We start from the raw sequence: 11,202 nt of genomic DNA on the forward strand, positions 1-11,202 counted from the left end.
CATTCCGTGTCATTGAACTTCCTTGACACATAAGGCGAAGGGGTGTAGCAACCCATCCTCTCCCTTCTGGAGGATCGCGGCCCCCATGGCCACGTCTGATGCGTCGGTTTGAACGATAAACTTTTTATTTTCATTGGGGTGGAATAATACAGGCTGGGATTTAAACAGGAATTTGACGCGGTCGAAAGCCTCTTGGCACTCTTTGCTCCAAGCCAACGCAGCCCCCGGCTTGGTCACCTCCAGACCTTTCCCCTTAGTCTTTAATAAGTCAGTGAGGGGCAAACTGATCTGGGCAAAGTTGGCCAGGAAATTTCTGTAAAAAAATTCCCACCCCAGCACATCCCGGACCTTTTCCGGGTCCATTTCCAGCCCCTTATTCAAAATCCGATACCCCAAAAAGTCAATGTGTGATTTGTGGAACTCGCATTTGGAAAGATTCGCAAACAGTTTGCTCTTGTGCAACGTGGTGAGGACCTCCCTCACCAATTTCGTGTGAGAGGGGAGGTCGGGGGAGTACAGCAAGATATCATCTAGGTAAACAAGAGCCCCCTTGAATAAATGCTTGTGCAGCACCTCATTAATCAGGTTCATGAAGACCCCTGGAGCCCCGTTAAGTCCGAATGGCATCACCCGGTATTCGAACTGCTCGAGGGGTGTGTTAAAGGCTGTCTTGTGCTCGTCCCCCTCCCTGATGTGTACCCGGAAGTACGCATCCCATCAATCTAATTTTGAAAAGATTTTTCCTTTAGCTGCTTCAGCTAATAAATCTTTGATCAAAGGCATGGGGTAGGTGTTTGTCAAAGACACTGTATTTAGTCCTCGATAGTCCGTACAAAGTCTCAACCCCCCATCCTTATTTTTCCGGAACAACACGGGGGCTGCAAACGGGGAGGAGGCCGGCTGGTTCTTATCGATAAATTTGCGCAGTTCCTCTTTCTCGGCCGGGCCCATCGCATAAATGCGTCCTTTGGGTAGTTTCTGCCCCAGCAATATTTCAATGCTACAATCCGATTGTCTATGGGGGGGCAGCTTGTTTGCTTCTTCTTCCTTGAACACCCTGGCTAAATCCTGGTATTCAGGGGGTATGGATTGCAGCTCCTCATGAGCCAAACAAATCCTCGGGTTTTCCACTACGGGCTGCGGGCCCCAAATGGGATTCCAACAGTGCTTTTGACACCGAGGGGAGATGAATTGCACCTTTCCCTCATCCCACAGGATATAGGGGTCATGTCCATGCAACCAAGGGCCCCCTAATACCAACGGGAATCTGGCGGCTGGGGTGATCACGAAGATCATTCTTCCCAGTGATCCCCCACCCCTGCCCGCAAGGGAACAGTCTCGAATTCACAGGGTTCTTTCATAGTGGAGTCATCCATTTCGGTGAAAATCAAAGGATCAGGTAGCTTCACCACCCCGCCTCCAACTCCATTACCAACAAAGGGTTTATGAGGTCTCTCCCACACCCCGAGTCAATCAGGGCCCTCACAGGGATATGTTCCAAGGGCCGAGTTAATGATCGTCACAGTCATGAAAAACAAGGGGGGGGAACTGCTCACCGCTTTTGGCGCCTCTGGGATCGGGCCCTGCTTCTCCGCACCTCTTACAGTAGGACTTGGCCTTTTCCCACCGGCTCGGCATCCTCTTCACTGGATTCCTCTTCGATTTAATCGGGGGTGGCTTGCAGAGCCCTGGCAAGTCCCTTGGACTGCAAGGATCAGTCAATCCTTGGCAAATCTCGGCTTTCCTGCCAGTTTCTTTGCTGGAGTGGCGGGACGTGTTTTTGCAGGATCAGCTTGCCCCTGCTTCCCTGGGCCCTCCTCGTCACTGGATTCCCCTTCGATTTCATCGGGGGTGGCTTGCAGAGCCTTGGCAAACCTCGGCTTCCCCGCCGGCTTCTTCGCTGGAGTGGCGGGATGTGGTTTTGCAGGATCAGCTTGCCCCTGCTTCCCTGGGCCCGATCCACCACAATCCGCAGCGAACTGGCCCCACTCCCCATACTTCAGGCTCAGCCCTTGTCTCATCCGTTGCTCTCGAGTAGCATTGGTCACTCGCGTCGGTTTCGCCTTCAGCTGAGGTGGGGTAGGCTTACTTCCCGCTGTCACAATGTCTAGGCAGGGGGTATTCAGGCGAGTCTCCGCACTCTCTGCCTCTTGCATCCAGGCCGGGAGGGATATCTTGGCCACGGCCCGTAAGACCGTCTCCCGGATCTCAGGGTTCAGCCCCACCCGGTACAACTCCGCTAGCACTTGGTCTGGACAATTTTGGACTTTGGCCGCGTGCAACTTGAATTCCGAGGAGTATTCTCTCATTGATCGCTTCCCCTGCTTCAGGGTGCACAGGAACGCTCTCGCTTTGGGCCCGGCATTCCGATCCTCAAACTGGGCACGCAGCACCCACATAAAAGCTTCCAAATTCACCAATCGGTAGCGGGTTCGTAGAGCACTTCAGTGCCATCCCCCGATGACACGGTTGCCAGCCCACGAGCTCCCTTTCCAGCCCACGGAGGATCTGAAGATGTACTCAGAACAGTGGTTCGGAATGGCTAAAGCCCCGAGGCTGGAATTCAGTGCATCAGAACACCAACCGTCCGGCTCCAAGATGGAAGGTCCTCCTGTATGCTCCTGATTCAGGTCCTGGGGCTCTCCCTTTGCTGCAAGGGATCTGGGACATAGCTATGGCCCTCTGGGCTAAACCAGCCTCGGCACCAGCATCTTCAAAGAAATTAGAGACTCTGTACAGAATCAGGGAAGAAGGATGTGACTTTCTGTTCAGACATCCTCAAGCAAGCTCCGTCGGGTCGGAGGTTCTGCCAGCCAAAGGAGGAAGGGCTGAAAGTCATTCCTCCCCCCTCAACAAGGAGGGCAGGCGACTCGACGACCTCCTCCTCGGGAGGAAGACGTGTTCCTCGGGAGCCACGGGACTGTGAGGGTGACCAGTTTTACAGCGGTGATGGGCTGCTACCAGATGGTGTTATGGGAAAGACACGTTACGATTCCCAGACACGCGTTACGGGTAGGTAAGCAGAATGTAACTGAAGTCCTTATGGCTGAAGGACAGGAACTGGGTAAGCAGCAGCTTAATGCTGCAAGACACGGAGCGGACTCTGCAGTCGCAGGTCAGTGGCCCCTGGCATCGTTATTAAGGAGATATTCAGGGATACATTACTCAGCTCTCTCATTGGATACGAGAGCGGAAAGTAGAAGGCCTCCCATTTGAAGGTCGAGACCTATTCAGTGAACAAGCCGGTGTGGTCCTGGATAGAATTAGGAAGAACGAATTGACAGTAAAATCCCTGGGTACGACCCATTCATCATCCACTCGCTGTAAACAAAGGTACTTTCCAAGGCGTGCTCAGAGGTACCCTCAGTCTGGGCTTTACAGAACGCAGGACTTGTAGGCCCCTGTCTCCTGCGCCCCCTGCAGCAGGGCTTCAGGTCACCTTGTGCCCAGCAATCCCAGCCCAAAAGGCAGGGCAGGAAAGGGGAAGGAATCCTCCTCAACCCCCCAGGGAACGGCGTGCGCTAGATCGGCCCCATCGGCCTGACTAGGACCAGACTTTTCCCTTTTGGAGTTCCAGCCCATGCCTCCACTTGCTTGAGCTATAATCCACGTGTGCAGACCGTCATTGTTCCTAACGCAGGAGATGACCTCACTCACTGTCGGCCCAAGGAGCAATGGCAAAGCATACACCTGCAGGCCCATCAAAAGGCTGATGGATGGATGGATGGATGGATGGATGGATGGATGGATGGATGGATGGATGGATGGATGGATGGATGGATGGATGGATGGATGGATGGATGGATGGATGGATGGATGGATGGATGGATGGATGGATGGATGGATGGATGGATGGATGGATGGATGGATGGATGGATGGATGGATGGATGGATGGATGGATGGATGGATGGATGGATGGATGGATGGATGGATAAGATAGATAAGATAGATAAGATAGATAAGATAAGATAAGATAAGATAAGATAGATACTTTGCCATTGATAAAAAGGGCAGAGGCAAGAGGCCCATCTTAGACCTAAAATCTTTGGACAAGCATCTGAAGGTCCCAGAATTCAGGATGCTTTCTTTACAGGAGGTGATATCCTTTATGACACCCAATATGTAGTTTGCCACATTAGATTAAAAGATGCATATTTTCACACGGTACCATGTATGAGTCCGGGGGGCTTCCTCTTGGGCTCACAACCGCCCCTGGCGTGTTTACCAAATGTGTAGCAGATGTCATTGCTCACTTAAGGTTGCAAGGTTGTACCGGGCACCCGTACTTAGATTATTGGCTCTTTGTCGATGATTTTCCCGAAAATCTCCTCAAGAGCATAGATTTGGCATCACATGCTATCCAATCACTGGGGTTTTTTGGTGAACGGGGAGAAATCCCAGCTCTTTCCTGTTCAGTCAATCAAACTTATTGGAGCTTCATTAGACTCCCAAAGAGGAAAAGCTTATTTACCCCATTCCAGTTAAAAACCATGTTAGCACTGGTAAAGAAATTTTTCTAACAGATATCAATCGGCCAAACGGATTCAGCCATTGGATTACGTGGCTTCTACCATGGGAATGTTCAAACTATAGCACAATTGCACTCATTTCACACGCCAGCAAGCTAGGCTTCAGCAGTACATGGATAGAGAACTGCCAAAAGTACAAGCTTGGTTTCGAAGAGGTAGAGGAACTAGAGATCAAATTGCCAAATTAGCTGGCTTATGGAGAAAGCAAGGGAGCATTGAACTAGAAGAAATTGTTTTAACAGCAGAAAATAAAGTGATAAAGAAAATATACAAGGTTTTATTGGATGATGTGATGGTGGATGAAATAGTGAAAAAATATGATTGTATGGGCCCAGAATATAGGCCATAATATTAATTTAGAAGAGTGGGAGCAGATTTGGCTGAAGAATATGAAATAACTAATGCTGTATCATATAAAGAGAACATGTATAAGATGTTTTATGGATGGTATATTACACCAGATAGATTAGCTAAACAAAATAGTAACTGTTCTGATAAATGCTGGAAATGTAAAAATAAGATTGGCTCTTTTTATCACATGTGGTGGCTATGTGATGTTACAAAGAGGTATTGGAGATGGATTCATGAGATAATGGAAAAAATAACAAGAACTAATATCCTGTTTACTCCAGAGATACTGTTATTGAATATATTTCCGAAAGACTTTGATAAAGCAGATAGGTATTTGATCGTTCATATGTCGACAGCTGCAAGGATAGTATATGCCAAATATTGGAAAATAATGGAAATACCAACGAAACAAGAGTACGTGAATAAACTATTTGAAATGGCGGAAAATGACAAACTGACACTTGAGATGAGAGCCGGCACAGAATGGACTTTTCAAAAAACTTGGAAGAGATTCTATGACTGGTATAATGTAAACGCAACGGATAGATAAATGTAGTAATTTGAGAACGCAGAAAATATAAGCTTAGTAAAATAGATAATGAATTTAGAAATTTAATAAGCAGAAGAAGTGATAAAAGTTTCTTGTTATATGTTATATGTTGTTGGGGGTAGGTGGGTGTTGTCTGTAGTATATAATGAAAAAATAATAATAAAAGTGTACCCTCGGGTACTTTAAAAAAAAGAGAGAGAGAGAGAAAGCAAGGGAGCACCAGAAAAACATCTACTTCTGCTTCATTGATTGTGCTAAAGCCTTTGACCGTGTGGTTCATAACAAACTATGGCAAGTCCTTAAAGAGATGGGAGTACCAGACCACCTCACATGTCTCCTGAGAAACCTGCAAGGAGATCAACTCAGTCAGTCCCAAAAGAAATCAACCCTGACTGTTCCCTGGAAGGCCAGATCCTGAAGCTGAAGCTCAAATACTTTGGCCACCCAATGAGAAGGGAGCACTCACTGGAGAAGACCCTGATGCTGGGAAAGATTGAAGGACAAAGAAGAAGGGGACGGCAAAGGATGAGATGGTCAGACAGTGTCATAGATGCAACGAACATGAAGTTGAGCAACCTCCGGAGGCAGAAGACAGGAGGGCCTGGTGTGATGTGGTCCATGGGGTCATGAAGAGGCAGACCTGACTGTGTGACTGAACAATAACAACAACCACCACCGCCATGGCAGTGGCCCCACATGCCCAGTTACATAGGAGACCATTGTAAAGCTGGTTCATAAGGAACTTCAATAGGAACTCAGATCCCCACCGGAAGAAATCACCTATCCCAGGGGTCTTTATTATCCCAAATGGGGTCTCATTTGGTGTTCCATACAGGGGAATCCTTAAGGTGGTCCTTAAGGGAATCCCCCTGGGGACCCAATCCCACGACTTCCGCCTTTTCCTGGACACATCACTTAAAGGCGGGGGAGGGGCTCACTGTCAAGGATTAAAAGCGAAGGGGACGTGGACTAAGAAATAATCCACTCTTCACATTAATTTATTGGAGCTGAGAGCCATCAAACTTGCTCTCGCTTCTTTTGCAGAGGTTGGCCGGGGAAGGCACATCCTGGTAGAGACAGACGGCATCCCATCAGAATTCCACCTGAACAAGCAGGGTGGTGCCAGGATCCCCCCCCCTGCCTGTGCAGAGGAGCCACGGTTACGTGGCGGAGGACTGCTGGCGGCTGCTCACGTGGCGGGCACGCAATGACAGCGCAGTGACGGACGGACCCGGGGGGTGGGGTGCAGCCGTGGTGGCCTGAAGCCGCAGAACCGGTTCAGAGTCCAGAGTCTCGGGGGCACCTCTAAGACCCCAAGGGAGGTGGACTCCAGGTCTGAGCTCTCGTGTGCAGCCGCACTCCTTCAGATACGTTGGAACAGGGGGGGTGTTTTCAGACTTAGGGACTGGGGCTGAACAGCAGGTTAGCACGTAACACGTAACACGATGGTGTTTTAAGAGATGTCTCTGCATGTCTTAAAGCATCTTCACCATGTTACACATGTTAATTTGCTGTTCAGCCCCTCCCAGTCTGTAAGTCTGAACAATAACAGACCGTTTAAGCAGAGACACAAGCGCAGAACAAAAGTGGTCTACATCAGGCCACTGTCTGTCCCTGATTTTTGAGAGATTTTGGGGGGGGGGGGTTTCACCAGAGGTAGACCTGTTCGCATCTGTGGACAACAAGAAAAGCCCTCATTTCTGTTCCAGAGCAGCCACGGGCAGGAACTCGACGGGAGAGGCCTGCCAGTGGCAAAGGTGTGGACACCTTTTTTATACATTCCCCCCACTGGTATCTGCCACAAGGTGACCCCCAAAACACAAGTGCCCCCTCGTAAAAGGACGCTTGATATTCTCCGCTTTAAAGGTTTATTTAATATATTCCCACCTGTTGTGCCACCGGTTCCACAGTGGAGCTTGTCTTCCCTTGCTCGAAAGCCAGTCGAATCCGACTGTAGGGGGTGGTGCTCATCTCCATTTCCAAGCTGAAGAGCCAGTGTTGTCCGAAGACTTCTCCATGGTCATGTGGCCGGCATGACTAAACACCGAGGCGCACGGAACGCTGTTACCTTCCCACTTAAGCGGTACCTATTTATCTACTTGCAATGTCTTCCTTTCGAACTGCTGGGTTGGCTGGGGCTAGAGACGGGAGCTCACTCCGTCACACAGTGCTGGGGTCTCCTCGAACTGCTGAACTACAGACTTTCTGTTCTGCCGCTCAGCATCTTTAGACTTTGCTAAATGAATGCATACACCATCTGAACCCACGCCCAGTGTCGATTTGTCTTTTGTTTCGTACAAGACTGCCATTCTAGTAGCAAGCCCTTCCTCCGGGAGGGTGAGTGAGCCAAGAGCACTACATTGCGATCCCCCCCTCCCCCCGGCCATCAAGTTCAACCAGGACAAAGTAGTGCCCAGACCGAGCATGGGTTTCCTGCCGAGAGTGGTATCCACCTCAGTCCAGGGCATCACTCCCCCAGTATCCTTCCCACCCCCGTTGCCAGACTCGGGAAGGACAGGAGCTGCCTCCAGTGGCGTGGAGGTCTCCTGCCGTGTCCCTGAAGGCTCGCTCGGCCCTGGCCCGCGGGGGGGGCGGCCTCTGTGGGGGGGGGCCTGTGAGCCAGACGTGCCCTGGAGGGCTCCCTGCAAGGCCGAGCGAGGTGGTCCACTCTGACTCAACGCTCATGAAGCCCACTGGACTCCAGACGTGAAGCTGCCTGGGGAAAGCGGTGTTACAGGCAATTTTCCATTGATCAGCCCACCGGCCTCCTCCTCCTCGGGCCGGCCAGCTTGCTATTCTCCCGTGTGGGACTGCGCAGAAGGATCCAGGATGGGGAAAGGGTTGCATGTCCCTGTAGCCGCTGTTCATTGAGTGGCCTTCCATGCAGGGGCCTGTGCTGCCACCGTTGCAGGGGCCTGGTGCTCACCCCGCCTCTGTCATGTGGTGGGACCCTTTGGGTGGGGAGAGGGACTGAGGGGAGGGGGAGCCCTCCTCCGGAGCCCAGAGGCTGCTTCAGAACAGCTTGAAAGCTAGGGCTGCCAAGGCCCTACCTGGGCTGCACCTCTGGGTAACATCATCACGCCGGCACGTTGCTGCGAAGCTGGCATTTTGGGCGTGGGGTTCCCCCCAGCGGCCCGATCCCGGGCCGGCGGGTAACAGGGCGATCAAGCGGGGGTTTCCCCACCTCCCGGGGGGACCTGGCAACCCTATTGAAAGCTCCTGCCACGATCTGGGGCCCAGAGTGGTGGGGCGGCCGACAGGCTCTAGGGAGGCCTAGTGGCCCCAGGGGAGCCTTTGCGAGAGTGGTGACCCTGTGGGCCCTGTGAGTGGCTAGCAGGGGATTCGGAGGGGAAAGTGGCACCAGCGGAGGAGTGGAGGGTGGTGCCGCCGCCTGGGAAGGAGGGACACGAAAGGCCCTCGCCCAGAGGGGGCGGGGAGGGGGAGGGCTCCCCCCCCCGGAGCAGGGCTGGGGAGAGGCTGCTGCCGGAGGGGGAGGAGGAGGGGGAGGAGGGACCCCTCGTCCAAAAGGGGTGTGTGTGGGGGGGGGGTCGGTCTGAGAGCAGAGGCACCCAGGGAAGGCCGTAGGGGCAGAAGAGTCGGGCGCGTCATTAGGGTTCATGATTCTGCTGGCTTACCTACCTTTACGGCGCTCATTTCCCCGCCATGTCTTTGAACTACTGTTGTTGCTACATCTCTTTACTCAGACTAGTTGGTGACTCTGCCTGGGTCCTCACGCCTCCCTCGGCCACTTCTCCGGGGAGACCTGCCGGAAGAGGAGGGCCTGAAGGGACAGGGCGGGGCAGGACGGGTGCTCCGGGGGGCCCCCCACCCAGGAGGAGACCCATTACAGGGCGGCAGCAGTGGGGGGTGGTGGCCGCCGCCAGTGGAGAACCAGCCGCTGCCCGCAGCAGCGCCTCCCCGCGGCTGGCCTGCAGTCATGCAGCCCCCAGGTGTGCCTGCCCAGGAGGCCACTCGATGAGCTGCGCGAGCCCGCTCTTGTCTCTCTCCCCCGCTCCCCAAGGTGCCTCCAAGGCTCCCTGTCCTGGAAGGGGGAAGGTGTCTGGTCTCTGGCTCTGCTGCCCCCCCCCACCAGGGCACCCCCTGAGGGGCTTCCGGCTGCTCTAGCCTTGCCCCTGGTGCAGGAGCTGCCCACGGAAGAGGCTGGAGTTTCCTGCCCGCCCGTTGGGGGGGGGGAGCTTTGCTTCCCACTGGGTTGGAGACAGACTCGGGGAGAGGAGAGAAGCCGCTTCGCACAGGCCCGGACTTCCTCTGGCTCCCCTGAGGCCTGGTGCCCTCCGGGCAGAAGCCGCTCTTCTCCCTTCCTCTCCGCTTTGGGTAGACAGAGAGAGGGTTGGTGGGGGACGACCCCCTTCTCTGAGCTTTCTGAGCGTGCCTTGAAGAAGGTGCCAGGCTCAAGCCTTGGGATGCCTAGGCCAGACCGCAGAGGCCGGTGTTGCCAAGAGACCGTTGGATCTCCCAGTCTGCCCAGCCTCCCCGTTTTTCTTTGCATTGGCAGGAAATCTGCATTGAGAAGAGGCCTGGGGAAAAACTCGGGATCAGCATCCGCGGCGGTGCCAAGGGCCACGCAGGGAACCCCTTTGACCCCACGGACGAGGGCATCTTTATCTCCAAGGAGGGCCCCCCCCCCCCGCTTCTCTTGCCTTCCCTTCCTTGGCGAGGCCCCCAGCCGCCCCCCCACCCCCAGCAGTGTCGCTGAGGGGCGTCTGCCCAGAGTGGCCGTGGCGGTGGGGCCGTGGACAGAGTCCAGGCCGTGTGGCTGGGACTGGAAAGGTCAGTGGGCTCTGCCGTTCCGCCTCAAGTCACCTGTCGTGCCTTCTGCTTTGAGGAAGGAGCGAGGGAGTTTCTGACCCTCCAGGGTTGCTTGCGGGAAGGAAGGGAAAGCGGCAGAGAGCCCAGCAGAGGCCGGCCTCTCCCGCTCCTCCCTTCAGCTGTGTGGAGAAGGAAGGGGGCTCCTGCCGGTGGTGGGAGGGCTGGTGCGGCCTCGGGCAGGGGAGGGGAGGGGAGGGCCCTCGGGGCCACCGTGGGCCGTGCTTGGACTCTGTGTCCCAGGCCCTGGCAGCTTCGGGTTCCTTGAGCAGTGCTGGCTTGGGTCCTGGCAGGCGGGCAGGCCGGGGTGGTGGTGGTGGTGGAGGAGGCGGCTCCCGGCTGAGTCATGACCCCGTGGGCAGAAGACTGCAAGCGAGTAGCCCGGGGTGTGTGTGGGGTGGGGGCTCATTTCTGCGTTGCGAGTGCCCCCTCGGTGGGTCTGTGGGCCCCTTTCCTCCGTGCCACCCGCCCTCAGGCATGGCTGCTTCCTGCCGGGGCATCCGGTACCTTGCAGGTCAGCTCTGTCGGTGCCGCCGCCCGCGACGGCCGCCTGAAAGTGGGCATGCGCATCCTGGAGGTGAACCACCAGAGCCTGCTGGGCATGACCCATGCCGAAGCGGTCCAGATCCTGCGTGCCGTCTGCGACCCTCTCCTGGTGCTGGTCTGTGAGGGGTTTGACCCCAAGGCTGTGGCTGCCCTGGAGGTGAGTCGTGGGCTGGGCGGCAGCGTGCCCCTTCCTCGCGCCGGGCTGGCAGCTGAGTGCCTCATGACGGCCGCCGCCTTCCTCCTCCTCCTCCTCCTCTCGCAGATGTCCCCGGGGATCATTGCCAATCCGTTTGCGGCCGGCATGGGCCACAAGAACAGCCTGGAAAGCATTTCCTCCATCGACCGGGACCTCAGCCCGGAGGAGCTGGATCTCCTCCAGGAGGTACCGGGGCCCGGTG

The 11,202-nt window shown here is 54.7% G+C and overlaps 1 protein-coding gene across 1 annotated transcript in view; it reads left to right on the top strand.

Annotated features, from left to right (window-relative positions):
* SCRIB (scribbled planar cell polarity protein) overlaps window positions 1-11,202 on the top strand; it is a 117,457-nt gene that overhangs the window by 81,019 nt on the left and 25,236 nt on the right. Inside the window, exons 22-24 of the mRNA XM_015416965.1 lie at window positions 9,948-10,064; window positions 10,773-10,961; window positions 11,067-11,186. Coding sequence (XP_015272451.1) covers window positions 9,948-10,064; window positions 10,773-10,961; window positions 11,067-11,186 — 426 coding nt within the window. The remainder of the gene's footprint in view (window positions 1-9,947; window positions 10,065-10,772; window positions 10,962-11,066; window positions 11,187-11,202) is intronic.

Source organism: Gekko japonicus, unplaced genomic scaffold (genome assembly GCF_001447785.1).
Source record: "Gekko japonicus isolate JY-2015 unplaced genomic scaffold, Gekko_japonicus_V1.1 scaffold505, whole genome shotgun sequence".
In the NCBI taxonomy this organism is placed as follows: Eukaryota; Metazoa; Chordata; class Lepidosauria; order Squamata; family Gekkonidae; genus Gekko; species Gekko japonicus.